The sequence below is a fragment of the Alligator mississippiensis genome, chromosome 7 (assembly GCF_030867095.1).
Source record: "Alligator mississippiensis isolate rAllMis1 chromosome 7, rAllMis1, whole genome shotgun sequence".
NCBI lineage: Eukaryota > Metazoa > Chordata > Crocodylia > Alligatoridae > Alligator > Alligator mississippiensis.
The window spans coordinates 87,780,295-87,797,556 of NC_081830.1; the positions used below are offsets into that span (position 1 = coordinate 87,780,295).

At 55.7% G+C, this 17,262-nt stretch overlaps 1 protein-coding gene and 1 long non-coding RNA gene across 3 annotated transcripts in view; one reads left to right on the forward strand and one right to left on the reverse strand.

The window, feature by feature from the left end:
• LOC109286057 (uncharacterized) lies at positions 1 to 3,387 on the reverse strand. The gene is made up of 2 exons (XR_002093979.2): positions 3,312 to 3,387; positions 1 to 1,637 (listed from the first exon to the last, which is right to left on the reverse strand). It is a non-coding gene; the product is annotated as an uncharacterized LOC109286057 (long non-coding RNA).
• A 98-nt stretch (positions 3,388 to 3,485) lies between these two features.
• The window catches only part of CCDC50 (coiled-coil domain containing 50), a 49,939-nt gene continuing 36,162 nt past the window's right edge, over positions 3,486 to 17,262 (forward strand). The window contains exon 1 of one of the 2 annotated variants that reach the window (XM_014607109.3): positions 3,486 to 3,623. In XM_014607109.3, the coding sequence (XP_014462595.2) occupies positions 3,575 to 3,623 (49 nt within the window). In that variant the 5' untranslated portion in view covers positions 3,486 to 3,574. Of the gene's footprint in view, positions 3,624 to 13,896; positions 13,917 to 17,262 lie in introns of those variants that run through there. The other variant, XM_019499044.2, reaches the window with a different exon arrangement.

A 17,262-nucleotide genomic window follows, 5' to 3' on the forward strand; every position in this document is an offset into this window, starting at 1 on the left:
CAAGGTATCCAGGTGCTTTTATTAATGAGAAACATAACCCTTTGAACACTGGGTGCTCCCAGGGGCCTGCTTTCAAAATCAGCCCCAAACCATGTAGGTAAAGCCGCAAACATGATTTTGCAGCTAATTAGCACATGCAGCCTTGATGATAGCCTACGCAAATGCCTGATTCATATAGGCAAGCATGGTAACTGCAGCCACATGCCTGAGTCGTCAGGATGTAGGCAAACCCTTCTGCCTTGCCTTCGTCAGGAGTCTGGAAATTATGCTTGTTCTCAGGTTGAACCTTACACGGTTGCGAGACCAGGTTTTCTTGCTGTCCCCTTGCCGATTATGTACAGCACTGCTTTCCTTCTTGGTTCCTATGTCCTTCGCCCTTGTCGGGCGGTGAGCCTCACACCAAGCCTAGATGCCTCCACTTCCACCCTGCACTTTCCTCCTGATGGGCATGTTCTTGCCACGTGGCCCTTTATCCCTGTGCCATATGGCACTATTAGACACAAGCCACATGGCAGATAACGTGCCTGTTGCAGTTTTGCTTTTAAGCATCTTGGTCACACTTAGCAAGCAGGGCTAGAGCGGGGTCAGCTGGGTGATTCACTGGCCACCAGTGACAACTTTCCCCTTAGTGTCCATCTTTTGGTTTGCTGGAGCTCCCTGAGGCCCTCCTAGCAAATGCTGTGCTGAAACAGAGCCCTTGCTTTAGTCAGCTGAAGGGGAAATGCCACGTGATCCTCCCTGCTCCTGCACGCTGCACCCAAGGACTGGGCATGGAAGTTGTCCTTGGAGAAGCAGGTGCTGTTAGCATATGACCAGCTGCTCCGTGCTCTCTCATGATGCATCTGCTCCCCACCCTGCTTTGGGTCTCTCCCCAATATCGCAAGCCAACCTACTCCCCCTACACTGGCTGGCTCCTCCATCCTGGCCAGGGGTGTTGCATCCTTTAACTCTGCATTTCCTGGCTTGGCAAGGGTCCTGTTTCTCTTGTTTCAGAGCCCTCCCCTGAAATCCTTCTCTTTAAAAGAAGTGATGAAAGGAGAAGAGCTGAGACTGTCCTGAGGGATCATGGCACACACATTTGGCAAAGGCATGATGTTGTTGATCAAGGGTTGGTTTGATAGCTGCTATCATCCTTGGATCCTTTGATAGCTGCTACCATCCTTGGATCCTTTAATAGCTGCTATCATCCTTGGATCCTTGCCTGTAAGACCAGTGGCTTCCCAGTTGTTTCCTTCATTTGCACTGATGCTACCGGTGAGTCTTACAGGGATGCAGGACTTGGCACTTGCGCATGCCAAATAGCCCCATAGATTTTTTTTTTGACCCTTTCTCCCATGTGTTGAGATTATTATGAATTGAAGTCCTGCTTTCTGACACATCTGGCTGTCCCTGCCATCCCGCCAGCACCCGCAGATCTAGCAGCTCTGCTCTCTCTCCCATCAGCCCAGTCACTAAGGAAGACACCGCGTGGCACCAGCCTGAGCACAGACCCCTGACGGAGCCCCGCTTGATGCAGTCTTCCAGCTGGAGCGCATTGCTGGAAACGGCTCTCAGGGCTGGTTTCCAACCCCTTTTCATAACCATCTGACAGCCGCTTTTTTCTAAATGCTGTTTCCTCTGCTGCCTAGGAGGACGTCCTGGAAGAGAAAGTCGAAGCCTTACTCAAGTCACAAAGAAACTTCTGTCTCTCCCCCCAGGAAGCCACACTCCCACTTGGGGCATAGGGACCCGAACACAGGCTTGCTGCATTCAGACCCTACCCCCAGCCCCACTGCCTCCCCCAGCCGTGCACGGTAGCATGCAAACAGACATCTGCTGAGCTCGGGGCTGGTACTTGCCCCACATGGGACCCCATTTGGGCTCCGGGGCAATAGGAAGCTCCCCTGGGCTGTGCAGCTCCTTTACATGCAGATCTGAGTGGGGAAACGCAGAACGTGTATTTGAGGTTTCTTTGGAGGGGTCAAGAGATTCCCTTGCACCCACCACCTGGACCCTACACCAAACTTTGTCGCTGTCAAAGTCCGTGCATGGAGAAAAGCCTAATCTGCACCCAGCAAGGGATGTCTAAGCCCATGCATGGGCTTCCCTGCGTGGAGAAAAGCCCAGTAAGGGACACCCAGCCTGGGGTGAGGTGCTGTCTTCTCCCCCCCTCAGGAGAAGTGCAGCCATGGGCAGAGGTAGCATAGGGTGCAAAGGGTGAGGCGCATCATCATCACATATAAAACAACCCGAGGCAGGATCAAACCGCCCCAGACAATCCATCATCTAACCTCTGCAAAATTACCATCATCCCCGACGTGAGAGAAAACATCACACCCCAACCTGCCCCAGGTAAAGCTCGGGACCATGGCAGCCAATGTCCTGCTATAAACACTCAAGAGATCCCAGAGGAAGGCATCCCCCCAGTCCATATCTATCTGACCATGGGGTGAAATTCCTTCCTGACCCCAAATGTGGCATCGGTCTGACCCCGAGCAGGAGGCAAGGACCGTCCAGCTTTGGCGCCAGCAGGAGCACTGGCACAGCCCCATCCCCATCCCTAACCCGGGCTGCAGCCAACACCCACGGCCTCTGAAAGGGCTTAAAACCCGGATGCATGCAGCGGAAAGGTGGGGGGAACCAGCAACGCCCAGAAACCTGGGAAGTTCCCATAGTAGAACCGAAGGCCCTGCTACAGGTTGCAATTAAAGCTGGATAAGAAACCAGCCATAGAGACATTACACCTTTCCAAACACTCCTGTTGTAGCCGATTGCTTTTTTTCTAGCTGGACGGTCACATTTATGACTTGTCCAGTTTACGTGGATTGCACCAACCAGTCCAATGCGTAATATATGTAATGTGTGACAGAGGCCAGAGCATAGCTGCACCTCCCTCATCCCCCTCCAGCAGCTGTCCAGCCTCTCCTGGAACATCTCCCATGATTGTGCGATCCACCAGGCCGCTGTGTAATAAATGTAACGTGTGAAGAAGCACGGGTGTGCCTACATCATCCCTGTCCGAGGGTGTCCAGCTTCCCTTGGAGCACCGCCGGTGGGGCTACTGCGTAATACATGTAACGTGGGGCAGGGGCCAGAGGCAGGGCTGCACCCACATCAGCCGGTTTGCGCGCCCTCTCCAGCCATGCCGTGCTGGGCTCTCCTGGGTGGAGCAGGGAAGCACAGGGGTGCAAGCCCGGGCCCCAGTGCCCCCTGGAGCCACCCCTGAGCGCCTCCACCGGCCACGGCTCGCGCAGGGGCCAGCTCCGGCTCCAGCTCCAGCACCACGTGCAGCCCCGCCGCCTCCTCCCAGCCAGGGCTTTGTGTCTTAGCACCTCCAGGCGCGGAGCCTCCCGGGCAGCCTGCTCCAGGGCTCCCCGCCCGCCTGCCGCCGGAGCAAGCTTTTCCGACACCCGCCTCGCTGCAGCTCTACACCCTTGCTCCCGGCCCCGGCCCCGGCCCCTCTGCGGGGAGCTGCAGGCTGCTCGTGGGCGTGGGCTGCCCCGGCCCCGGCCCCGGCTCCGGCCCCTCCCGCCGCCGCTTCCGCTTCCTGGGCACTGCTACATTGTGTCCCGGCCCGGCCCGGCCCGGCCCGGCCATGGCCGAGACACACATCGACCAGTCCAAGCTGCCCGGCGTCAAGGAGGGTGAGCACCCGCGGGGGTGCGCGCGCGCGCGCGTGTGTGTGTGTGTGCAGGGGGGGGGTTGTGTGTGTGTGTGTGTGTGTGTGTGTGTGTGCGCACGGGAGAGGGGTTGTGTGCTGTGCTGTGCTGTATGGGTGTGTGTTGTGTGTGTGTGTACTGTGTACATTGGGGGGATGTATGTGCATATGTGTGTGTGTGTGTGGAGGGGGTATGTGTGTGTGCATGGAGGGCTCTTCTGTATGGGGGGTGTGCATGTGTGTGCGTACGGGAGAGGGGTTGTGTGCTGTGCTGTGCTGTATGGGTGTGTGTTGTGTGTGTGTGTACTGTGTACATTGGGGGGATGTATGTGCATATATGTGTGTGTGTGTGTGGAGGGGGTATGTGTGTGTGCATGGAGGGCTCTTCTGTATGGGGGGTGTGCATGTGTGTGCGTACGGGAGAGGGGTTGTGTGCTGTGCTGTGCTGCATGGGTGTGTGTTGTGTGTGTGTGTACTGTGTACATTGGGGGGATGTATGTGCATATGTGTGTGTGTGTGTGGAGGGGGTATGTGTGTGTGCATGGAGGGCTCTTCTGTATGGGGGGTGTGCATATGTGTGCGTACGGGAGAGGGGTTGTGTGCTGTGATGTGCTGTATGGTTGTGTGTGTGCTGTGTACAGTGTGGGGGGTGCATGTGTGTGTGTGTGTGGAGGGGGTATGTGTGTGTGTATGGGGGGCTCTTCTGTATGGGGGGTGTGCATGTGTGTGTGTGCGTACGGGAGACAGGTTGTGTGCTGTGCTGTATGGGTGTGTGTTGTGTGTGTGCTGTGTACAGTGGGGGTGCATGTGCATACGTGTGTGTGTGTGTGTGTGTGGAGGGGTATGTGTGTGTGCGTGGGGGGCTCTTCTGTATGGGGGGTGTGCATGTGCAGATGTGTGCATGTGCTGTGCACAGTACAGTGTGTGTATGGAGGGGGGGTGTGCATAGGGGGGCCTTCTGCTTGGGGAGGTGTGTGTGTGCATGTGTGTGTGTGTATGCTGTGTGTAGGGGGTGTGTGTGCATGGGGGGGCCTTTCTGCATGGGGGATGTGTGTGCACGTGCAGATGTGTGTGTGTGTGTTCTGTGCACAGTGGGGTGTGTGCTGTATGGCATGTGCTGTATGGGTGTGTATGTGCTATGCACAGTGGGGTGTGTTCTATATGGTGTGGGCTGTATGGAAGGTGTGCATGTGTGTGTGTGTGCATGGGGACTGTTCTGTAAGGGTGTGTGTGTGTGCACACATATCTGTATGGGTGTGTGTTCTCTGCACAGTGGGGTGTCTGCTGTATGGTGTGTGCTGTGAGGGGAGGGTGTGTGTGTTGTGCACAGTAGGCTGTGTTCTTTATGGTTTGGGGTGTATGGGGGTGTGTGCACGGTGGGCTGTTTTGTATGGGGGTGTGTGCATGTGCATACATATGTGTGTGTGCTGTATGGGTGTGTATGTGCTATGCACAGTGGAGTGTGTTCTGTACGGTGCGTGCCATATGGGGTTTGTGTTCTGTGCACAGGGGGGTTGCACGCTGTACGTGTGTGAATGTGAATGTGTGTGTTCTGTGTATGATGGGTGCTGTTATGGAGGGTGCGTATGTGTGTTCTGTGCACAGGGTGTGTGTTCTGTATGGGACATGTATGTGAGTGTGCTCTGTACATGAGGGGGTGTTTGTGTAAAGTGTGCTTGTGTTCTATATTGGAGAGGGTGTGTGTTCTGTATGGGATGTGTGTGTCTTCTGTGCACACGGGTGTGTTCTGTTTGAGGTGTGCACATGTCCTATATGGGGGATGTGCTCTGTATGGGGTGCGTGTTCTGTGCATGGGGGTGTTCTGTATGGAGAGTGTGTGTGTGTGTGTGCGTGCGCGCTGTACAGGGGTTGTATATCCTCTGTGCGTGCTGTGCACAGGAAGTGTGCTCTGTAGGGGTGTGTGTATGTGCAGTGCATGGGGTGGGTCCTGCACCTGGAGGTGTACTTGGCATCATGTGTGCACACGCATGTTGGGGGCACACCACCCACGCTGTGTCCGGACAGTCCGCGTGTGCCCTGTGGAGCCCGTGCATTGCCCGCTGGGCTTGGCCGGCGGGCGAGCTGTGGGCTAGTTAAGCCACCTCGGCCTCCACCACAGCCCGGGCGCGCATCCAACCGCAGCGGGATCCGTGGCATTTCTGCACGGTGCAGCCTGCGGCGCGGGTCCTGCCGGGGCTCCGTTTTCTGGGTGACCCGCGTCTTTCCACGGCCATTTGTGCCGTGAATCTCTCGTATTGCAGCGTGGGGGGAGATCGGCGCCCGGGGAGGGGTGGCAGCTCAGGGACAGCTGCTTTTTTAAGCCTGCCTTTAATCCGCAGCTGTTTTAAATCCTTGCAGATGGGCCAGAGAGATCCTCAAAGGGCTGGGGGCGGAGGGCAGAGATCCGGCTTCGGCTCAGGGGATGCCGTGTGCAATGGGAACTTCCCCGAGCCAGAGGCAGAGGAGGACGCGGTGATTTGCCCTTGTCTCTAATCCGAAGCGATGGGCAGAGCTCGGGCGCTTTGTTCCTCCTTGCTCCCGAGCCGGGCTCTGCTTTCTGCATTGTTCCCCGGCAAGAGCCGGGGGGAGGGGAGCCCTGCACATCTGTACATGTCTCGAGTCGAGGTTTGTTTCCAGGGCTGGCTCACACAATAAGTATCTGGGAGACTATTTCAGCCATTGACATGCAAATATGCTCTTCCCAGCTCTTGCAGGGTGAGAGGCTGAGGGCTAGGTACAGAGAGTAGCGTGCGTGTGCGCCTTGCACAGCTCCGGACGGCTCACGGCTCCTCCTTTGGGCTAGCGACACTGTAAATGCCACGGTGCCCAGGGTGGCATTAAAACGCGGCATCGGTGCCATCCAGACTGCGCGGGAGCATCGCGGTTCGTAGGCACGGTCCGTACGGGTGGGAATAGCGCGGCTGTCACCCGGATTCATTGATTTTGCGTGCATCGTAACTACTTAGCTGGGCTGCGAGCTTTCTGATGTCTGCGTTCTTCCATAAGGAAAAACTGCTGGGCGTGGGGGCGTTCTTGGGCATTAAAGCCCAAATGCTGCTCAAGGGAGTAAAATCTTAGGACTAACTCAGATGCTGGGAGCAGTCCCTGGTTCATCTATAGGTTTGCTGGGTCTTTCCCAGTCTGTGCCTTACTTTCCCCAGATGTAAAGCAGGGACGAGGATGTGTGTTGCCTGCCTGCTTGAGCAGCACTATTTCAAAGTCAGCAGCCTTCATCATACCCAGCTCTTGGGGCAAAAACGGGTACTGAAGGGGACAGGATTGGTAGCTTTTTCCAGCCATGAAAATGTGCAATAACTTCACCAAAGTCGAAGGAAGTTGTAGGAGTCTAATATCGTGATCACAGTCTACATCCACGTTGTGGCTCAATCAGGGGTTTTGCAAAGCGAATGCCACATAGCAGCATGTATGTGTCTGAACATGCAAGTTGTCTCAACACTTTTTGAGTAGATGGCATGTGGGGATGAGGGAGCTGGCAGACTTTATGAAGTTTTCTTCTATTGTGTCTCACTTAGGAAGAAGGTCAGTGTTCAGATGTCTCAATCCGAGTATGAATCTTGGCCCTGTTTGTTCAGTCGTGCCGGGTTTTCACCCTCCGGTTACGTCTACACATGGATACCCAAGACTATGAATCTGAATTAATGTCTACGGCAGTTTGATTAGACTGATTTAACTCCTGCCTGCATGCTCATTCAGACTCGCAGTGGCTTTAAGTAACACCAGTTTAATTCACTTCTAGCCAATTCCAGAGTAAAATAAACTAATGCTACTTAAGCTAAATGAAGGCTGCCTTCATTGGGAATGAGTATCCAGGCAGTTCAGTGCAGTCTAATCAGTCCACCTTAAATTCTCACCCTGTGTTAATTGGGATCAGTTTTCCTGGGTGTCCCTACATAGGCAAATTTGACTGGAAAACCCTTTGCACGTGGCTAAAATTTGTGAAGTTGATGTGATGGGATCTAAATTGTGTTCTGGACAGCCCCAGTTGCTTCTGGTGCTTTGCATGACAACACATCTAAAGTACTGCACTGCATTTGGGCCTCGCTTGGACGTGGGTTTACCAGCTACTCATCATTTCTGCCCTTAGCAGCTTCATATCCGAGGAGGTAATAGTGCTCCAAATACAGACAATCGCTGTCGATCCTTTTTAGGGGAGCGTTCACATTCTTTGGTTTGGGTAAAGGTCATTTTAGTGATTCATTAATGGGTTGAAAATCCTTTCTTCTGCTTCCTTTGGTTTAGTTACTCATAAACTCCCCTGTGGCAGCGATTCAGTGCTGGGTGCCAACTGAAGATGCCAGGTGCTTTTTGGGAGGACAGCAGGTGTTATCCTGCTGCCTTTCTGCTGCAGCCTTGCCAGGTTTTGCATCAGCTGAGAGAGGCCAGCGAAGCGCAGCCTGAGGCTGCGGGAACCTGTGCTGGTTGTTCAAATCGATGCACTTCTTGCTGAGGCCGGGTCTTTAAACTTTGGGGAGATGTAGTTAGCTGCATTAGTCTGAAGTCATGTAGAAAGCAGGGTGGATGTGCACCTTATACACTAATTAAAGTAGCTTGTATACACACACACTTTGGTTAGTCTCGAAGGTGCAAATCTACCCTTCTACTTCAAACTTTGGGTCAGAGGTGTGACAGGGCTTTTTAAATGATGCTCTTATACCAGTGGGGATACTGGTAAGCAAAAAAAAAAAAGGCTTTTTTCAATCATTTTCATAGACGTTAGGGTTGGAAAGGACCTGGGAGATCATCAAGTCCAGGCCCCTGCCCCAGGGGCAGGAAGTCAGCTAGGGTCAAAGGATCCTAGCAAGATAATCAAAGGATCCCAGCAAGATAAAAGGATCCCAGCAAGATAAGCTCATTTTCATAAGCTCTGCCTGCAAAAGCTGCTTTTTGTGGGAGAGGCAGTCTTTCCACCGGGAGCATTTGCTGGTCCAGGTCGACCTGCAGAGCTATAGCAGCAGACCTCCGGGCTTGTGCCGGCTGTTCGAGGCCACTTGGCAGCGGGCCGTGCTGCATCTCGGACGGGAAGCGAAGCGAGCATTTCTGACCACTGTGGTCAGTCAAGGTTGTGTAATGTTTATTCGCATGAGCCACAGCCTCCTGGCCAGGTTTCACCTTAAGCAGCTCCCTGCCTCTGTCCATATTTGCAGTGGTGAGTGGATGTGGCTTTTCTTCCCTTGCTAGCCGAAGTGGCTGGGAAGAGCCTCTGTGTGCTGCTTGAGAGCTGTCACGCTCCACCCCAGAGGTGGCTGCATTGCAGCAGTGAAAAGAGCCAGAGAGGTGGGACAAGAGCCCTCTGGAAAGGGAAGACCAATGTTCCTCTTCAGTTATGTAGGAAGGAAGTGAGAGAAAGTGTCTTGGGAAACCAAGGCTGATCCAGTCTGTTGTGACTTGATAGACTCAGAGGTTAAATTCAGGAGACACGGCTGTCTGCTCCGAGTAGACAGGACCTCATTGTTCCTGGGTCTCTCCGTGCATGGGTGGTGGTGACAATGGCTCCATTCTGGGTTCACGCTCATTGCCGTGTCTCATTTGACTTCATTAAACTAACGAGCTGCACTAGTGAAAGCCGCGGTTTCTGCTCGGAGGCCAGCTTGACTGGTTCCTCGTGCGTGGTCGTGGCAGACGCAGCTGCGGGGAACAGGAAGGGCTTGTGTTTTTATTTTCCTCCTTGGCACAGGTTTCCCCGGGGCTGGCAGGCTCCCGTTCACACTCGTGGGCGCTGAGCAGCAGGCTCTGCCTTCCCCTTTTTGCTTCTCTGCAGCTTTGCTTGAACGTCACGGAGACCTCGCAATAAATGCATGGAGAATTTAACATCGCAGGGGGAAAAATAGGCCTGGTGAGCCTCTCAGGAGGCCGTCTAGGCCAGCCTCCTGCTCCAGGCAGGGTCATCCTTGTCTAAAGTATCCCAGCTAACCTGCTCCTAAAAAACTTCCAGTCGTGGAGACTGCACGGCCCGGATAGGGAACCAGGATGCCAAGGTGCCATCGAGATCTGAATGCCACCTCTAGTGACCAGTGGGTTACCAGAGGGAATCGGGCAAAACACTGCTGTCCAAATTAATTGATTGCATGATGGGCTTTTCAGTGACTGTCCCATGCTGTGGTATGTGTGCCCACAGCTAACCCAGGATGGAGGAAAAGCCCTTGACGGCTGCCCGAATTGCAAAGGGGTTATACAAGCTAGCTTGTCGGCACCATGTTCAGTGCAAAGGGGGGTCTTCTCAGGCATGTCCTGGAGGAAAAAATAATACCTGCTGTGGTCGTATGATGACTTTTCACTGATGTCCGGGGAAATTTGGGATTTGGCCTTCTGCTAGTTGGATTTGGGCAGCCTTGGGGGTGGAGGGCAGAGCGCCCGAGTCACAAGCCCGGTACGCGGGTCAGCGAGTTGCCTCCAGCGCCGCCGAGGCGGAGCAGCCTTTTGCCTGGGAAAGGACACAGCGAGAGATGGGCTGAGGCCGCGGGGCTCGTTGCACGTGTGATCCGACCTGCGTGGGAGAGTCCTGCATGGCTCTTGTTGTAGGAGCGTCGTCCTTCGCAGTACGAGGTGCTGGGAGCCAGGGAGAGGAATCGGGCAGGGCCAGGGCACCCCGTGCTACCCTCCAAGCGCTTGCTCGATCCTTTTATGCTGTTCGGAGGTGTCGGTCGCTCCCCTCCGATATTGCAGCTCAGTCGCTTGCTGCCGGCCTGGGGACTCACCCTTTCAGTTCTCTGTAGAAGGGGCTCAGCACCCTCCTCCCTTTCTCCCACCCTTGTCTGCTTAGCTAGGAGCTGAGTCCCCTGGGCGTGTTTGCACAGCGCCTGCTGCCAGACTGTCTGCTGTGATCATTTGTGTCCTGGCCTCCCTGCACAGCGCTGAACCGGGCTAGGAGAGATGCCCTTCAGGGGACCCATCCGAAGCTCAGTGGCATCTTTCTGCTCCTTTCGGCAGGCGCCGCGTGAGGCCCTGGAAGTGCCATCGAGGATGGCTTGCTTTGCCCGCTAACCCACTGTGCCACTGAGACGCCTCGTCCCCGGCCAAGCCAAACAGTCTTGCTTGACCTTTTTGGCTCCGGTGCACCACGGCCGTGGTTTGGCGTCTCTCTTCCCCTGCGGTTGCTGCTGTTCAGGATTGAGAGGGAGCGAGTCAGCTTCCCCTTTCGAGGCTGCAGGGAAAACCATGCTCCTTCATGCTGCCTTCCTCCCCCAGCTCTCCCAGCAGCGTCTCTGAATGGGGCTCCAGTGATCTAGCTTATGATTGGGGTGAAACGTGGGGATTTCAGCTAAGTCACGGGTGTCAGAAATAAGGTCCACGGAGCCACATCATCCACAGAGCCAGACCAGGGTCCCCCTGCCCTACATGCACCCACTCCCGCCGTGGAAATCCCAGCTGCCAGTGCCTTAGCACCCCTTTGCAGCTGTGCAAACCAGAGCGGGCAGCGCTGTGCACATTGCATTCACGCCAGGTGGGATGGAGATGGACGCCCAGGGGCTATTTTGGAAAAAAGAGGATGATCTGCTGAGCTGGACCCTATCACGACTGGGTAAAGTGCTCCTGGGCAGTGGTCTTATTGGGGCAGCTGTATGGAAAGCCTGGTGCCAGCCACGTGGAGCAGGCCTGGTTTGGTTCTCCATGGTCTTGGAAGGACTATGCAAAGGCATATACAGACAGCAACCCCCAAAAAGCAAGCTGGGTGCTTTTTCAGAGTCCACCCCCAGAGACGTGCATCCTTCTAGGCCACCGTTGCTTTCCTCCGGTACGACGCCACATTCTCGAGCATCGGAGCCAGGGGCGGATCGAGGATTTTGAAAAGGGGGGTGCCCACGGTGAGGTGCATCATCTCATATAACACAACACACATTTTTCTCCTATTCAAAATCACCCAGAAGCTTTACTAACATGCGAGGGGCCTAGGCTTGAAGATGGAAGCAAAATCGAATAGCGCTTGATTGGAGTGCGTCTGCAGGAGCTTCATGACCAGGAGCAGCCAACAGACAGTGGCATGGCAGAAGAAAGGCAAGCTGGATTGGTGAGACATCAGGCCCATTCAGAAGGAGAGAGGGTGGTTAACACCCGAGGGATGAAGAGTTTAGCAGGAATTGGGTAGATGCCAATGAGGAAGACAACTGACTCCCACTAGAAATACCGCTTGGATGGAGCAGGAATGAAAGGAGGGTGCAAGAGCACCAGCGCACTTGTGAGAAGCGGTGCTCAGCACTTCCCATGGGGGCTCAGCACCCGGCAGGACTCGGGCACGGTGCCATCGGGCACGGAGCGGCTGATGCGATCGGAGCTGCGCTCCCCAGCAGAGGAGCAGAGGGGGCCCCTGGATTCACTTTAAACCGGGGGGGGAAGGAAGGGCTGGCTCGATGGAGGAGCACGACTGTGGAGACGAGACGCATCGTCCATCTGGGAGCGCTTGCCTGTGCGCGTGTGGCAGAAGAGCGGATGGGGACGCTCTCGGCTGGATCAAAGCAAGCGCACCAAAATCCAGCGGGAATAATTTGCCTGGCGCCCAGATGTCGGGGGAAAGAATCCCCCGAGCGGAGCAAGCGCTGTGTGAAATGCTGGCGCGGGGAGCGTGCAGCTGTGCGCGCTGGGCCCCGATCCCCTTTGTAGTGGGACGGATTCTGCTCTTGCTTGCATGGGTTTCAGCGAGAATAGAAACATTTACAGGATCATAGAAAATGAGGTTTGGGAGGGACGTCAGGAGGTCACATCTAGTCCAACCCCTGCTCCAAGCAGGACCAGCCTCAACTCCATCATCCCAGACAGGGCTTTGTCTACCTGGGTCTTAAACACCTGCAAGGATGGAGACTGCACCACCTCTCTAGGTTACCTGTTCCAGTGTTTTACTACCCTCCTGGTGAGAGAGTTTTTCCTAATATCCAGCCTCAACGCCCCTTTCTGCAACTTGAGCCCATTGCTCCTTCTGTCATCTGCCCCCGCTGAGACCAGCCCAGCTCCATCCTCTTTGCAACCCCGCGGGGAGTTAATAGAAACGGGCCCGGGCAGTCTGAGAACGAAGCCACGAACACGGCGTCACGTGCATCCCAGATGTGAAATAAGAACGGAGACCGAGCCAGTCCCTGGAGCGCTTCTGGAGACCGGCGCTTTCCCTGCAGCGTGTGACCTGCCCCTTCATCTCTTAGGGGTGCAGCTGGAAGCAGCACCCCTGGCTGGCGCAGGTGGGCAACTCCTGCTCCCGTTGTGACGTGGGAGTGTCGCACGGTGCACACGGGCAGGTGTGAGCAGCCTCGGGAAGGGCCCGGCAGCAATGCATCGGGCCCTTCCAATGCGAGCGTCCCCGTTGTCTGCCCACCTTGCTGCTTTCGTTGCCTAAGGCAGTGATTCTCAAGCAGGGCTGCACAGAGGTGTGCAAACACAATTCACAAGATAAACCCAGAGGTTTCAATAGGATCCAGGTTGCTAAAGGCATCCTGACCGGCTTCCTGACTTCTTTGCAACCAAAAAAATCCTTCTATTATTTTTTCCCATAGTCAAAAGATGAGGGAAAAACTTAAGAGGTGGCATTTTCTGAGCGGGGCCTGGTGCCCATTGAGGGTTACCTCCAGGCTAGAAAGATTGAGCAGCAGCGGCCTAAGGCATTAAGAGCTGAATCCTGGTGATGCCTTGCTGGAAAAGCCCTGGGAGGTGGGTGGGGGACTGAGTGCCAGGTGCAGGGAGGAGATGACACAGAAGGAAATATTTGCCCTAAGGGCTTTGATACGATAACGAGGCAAGCCAAACGGGGTGTGGAGGGGAGTGAGAGGGCTGGAGAAGTGCCTGACTGTCGTCCCCTTCCCAACCGCTCCGTATGGAGGACTTCGCGCTCCAGGTGCTGTATCCTCTCCTTTTCCATCCCACCCGTGCTTTGCAACCTCTCCATTGCATTACGCGCACGTGGAAGCACTTGGGGGTGCGAATCTGTTCCTGCTAGCTGCTGCTGTAGGGCCCGAGAAAGACACGGTAGAGGCATATGGGTCAGCCTTAGACATGCAGCTGCTTCTGGGGTGGCAGCCCCAGCTAAACAGCAGGCATGGAGCCTGGCATTTCAAAAGGGTCTGGTGACTTCAGATATTAGGGAACACCTTGAACCCATTGTAAAGGGGCCTGATTTTTATTTTTTTTCCAGCAGGGACTGAGCCTCCGGACATCCTCCCCTCCCTGGGTTTGCAAGCTGAGCGAGCCTCTTGCACTGCGGCACCTGGAGTCGCTGGCTGCAAAGTGTTAGGAACAAGCAGCTGATCTCGTCTCCCATGGGTCGGGCGCTGTCACGAAAGTATGAAAGCACACCTCTGCCCCCACCAGATGCTAATTTAGCCCAGGGCTATTTTTTGCAGCTCCCGACCCAGCCTGGTGACAGAAGTGAGAGTGCAAACCAGCCCCCACAAGGGAAAGAGGGTTTGCAAAGCGGGGTGGGTCCTGTTTCCATTATGCTAGGGGTTAAAAAACCAGACTTTTGTTCCCGAGCGCTGGCGACAGACTGTTTTTCCTTTTTGAAGTGGTTGTGCTGATGGTGGCAGGCGCCTGCTTGACAGAGCGGCAGATGGAGCAGGGCCTGGGCCCCTGCCCAGGACCCGAGGTCCTGAGTGCTGAGGCAGAGGCAGCCTTTGCTCTCCATAGTCCTGCCTCTCCCCTGCTCTCTGCAAGGATGGCCAGGGAGCGTGCTGGCCTTGTGCAAGCATGTTTTATTCTGCACCCCAGGGTGGGGTATAGACCCCCGAACTCGGTGTGTGCTGGGATCGACAAGCATCTTCAGCTCGGGGATCTCCAAGCTGGTCCCCTGCTCCTGGCAGTTTGCAGCTGGGCACGGACTGCACAAGATGAGCGAGGTCTCAGGCACGATGTGCCTAACCCGGGCCCGTCTCGGCTGTAGATGATGGTTGCAGGGAAGCTCGGCGCGCCTGCTCTGCATGCGCCAAAAGGGCTGGGATTGAATCTCCCTTTGTAGGGCACGTGTTAATGAGCTGACCCTGGAGAGAGCCCGCTTGTGCGTGTGGTGGGCGCTGCAAAAACATTGGTGTTACCCCCTTGTTGGGGCAAAGCGAGTGCAGAAGGGGTGTGCATGGCACTGCCCCGCTCCAGACGGGCCCGATTGGGGCCAGCACAAGTCCTGGGACCTCTTCTCCGTGCGGCAGGACAGGAAGTTGGATGCCGCAAAGCCAGAGCCAGGCCCTTACCGGGCTGATTTGCTCATTGTTTTCTCGAGAGAAGGAGGAAGCATCGGCGAGACCCCCTGTTTCCTCTGGAAACATCTGGCTTGCCCGTTATCTCGGAGCGGGTGACTTTGCAGTCAGATTGAACCGCGTGAGTCAAGCCAGCAGCCAGCTTCGCTCTGAGAAGTGACCTAATTTGGAGGCGCTTGGCCAGCCCCAGCTGTTAAGAGCCAGCGCGGGGTTTCGACTTCTCTCCAGTCGGAGGATTTTAATAACTCATCATCCTCCCAAGCCCGCTGGGCTGGGGCCAGCGGTACCTGATGCTCCCGGCTACATTTGTCATCTTTTTGACAGCTTGTTAGGGGGCTGTTTTTGTGCGTGTGGCTTGAGCTGGTGGACCTTTCATGCACCCCACCTGGAGTATCTGGAAGTGCAGCAGCTCTGAGCTGGGCCTGACTCACACCTTCCGGCTGCTTTTGAACTCCATGTCCTTTGCTTTGCAGATCCTGCGGTGCTTGAGGCTGACGGAGAACAGGAGGTGGGAGCGGGGCAAACCTTGGGGGGGTTTTGAGCATTTCCCAAAGAAAGGGTCCGGTTTGTGCCATCCGTGCATTGCTGAAAGGGGCATGGCAGATGGGAAGCCTGACCCAGGCGGACGTGAATGCAGGGTAGGAGATTGCACGAGCAGCGTGTGGAGCGGTGTGTAAGCCAGGCTCAGGCAGATACTAACCCCCCCCCCACACACACACACTTTTTTTACCTCAGCCAAATACTATTGAAAATATATTAGCCCTGCACAAAAATTGTGTACGTCAGGGCTGCACGCACCGCTGGGTTTCAACAGAGCCTCTTTCTCTGTCAGCGGTGTCTCTTCCCCAGTGAACGTTGCACGTATCCCGGCCCCGTGAAAGCCCTGGTCTGTGTTGCACAGCCACTGCGGCACGGCCCCTCCTGCCTCCTTTGTCTGTCCTCCGAGGTCGGGGCAGCACGGTCTGTCCAACCCATGAGATAGTTTGCACGCTTCAGAGGTGGGTGTGCGAGTGAAGCAGCACCCCCCCCCCATGTGTCAGGCTTTTTGCACGGGGTGTCAGGATCTGGACATTGGCCTCCGAGTGCTCTTGCACGCTTTGGACCCGGGTGTGCAAGTGAAGCAGTACCCCCCCCCATGTGTCAGGCTTTTTGCATGGGGCGTCAGGATCTGGACATCGGCCTCCGAATGCCCTTGCACGCTTTGGAGGCGGGTGTGCAAGTGAAGCAGCACCCCCCCCCATGTGTCAGGCTTTTGCACAGCGTGTCAGAGTTTGAACATCGGCCTCCAAGTGCCCGTACCTAAGGGAGCCAGTCATCAACAAGAAAGATGCTCTCCATGTGCATGGGTCCTTAAGAGGAAAGCTACGGTCTATGGGTTTGCCGGCGTCCAGGGTCTGCTCTGGCCAGGCTCCAGCCTGCTCCAGAAGCACGTGACTCTCTCGCAGAAACTTTGCCTCCGCTTTCTTGGCTGCGATGCAGCAAGATAAGAAGAGCTCAGGCTGTGCGTGCCTCTGTGCTGCTCTGCCGTTGTGGTTAGCTCACTTTCCCTGCCCTGCCTCCGTGCTGGAAACGCTGACGGAGGGAGGCTGTGATAACCGGCAGAGCCCTGCAGTGAAGAACCAAGTGTTTAAGGCAAAGGGAGTTTCATGCCTTTATTCCCCGCACGCCGGGAAGGCTGAGTGCAGAGGCCTTGCAGCCGTCTATCTGCATGTGCTGTGCAAGGCGTCTGGGGCTCCGAGCGCCCCCGGGACAGGGGTAGAAGCAGGGACCCCGCTGGGCTGCTGCTTTCTTTGTGGAGGTGTCTGAGAGAGGAAGGAAGCGTCTGGGATGCCAGCAGTGGCGTGGCTTCCTCTCCCAGCTGAGCCCAAGCACACACCCTGCCGCAGCGAGGCACATTGGCTTAACCACACCGGGCGAAACCTGTTGTTCATGCTTCGTGGGCCTCGCCAATTATAGCCTCTCTCTTCCCCTGCCCAGCTCGCAGCCAGGCCGGGAGAGGGGAAGCGAGTCTTTCTTGTGCATTCATCTGTTATCTTTAGCCTCCTCGTGTGCCTCGTTTCAGGGACCCGAACCGTCTGCTGGAGAGCCTACTTCATCCGTCAGGCTGCCAGAGCTCGCTGCCCTGCACCGTACGAATCGGCCAAAAGAAAGGGGGGGTTTGGTGCTTTGCACAGACTGAGCTCGTTTCTGCGCGCGGATGGAGAACAGAAACTGGCCGTCGTTCAGTTGGTGACAGGCACCCCGAGCAAAGAGCTCGGTTTGCTTGGTTTGCCTGACTGGTTGCCACTTAACACTTGGCCACATCCTGCCTGCGGTTGCCCTTAGCTTTGCTAGGAGATGCCAGGTGCTCGGCCTGGCCCGCTGACAAGGCTCCTTCTTTGCATTGGGACGATCTCATCTTTGCCCTCAGGGCCTTGCTGCAGCTGGCCAAGAGTCTGG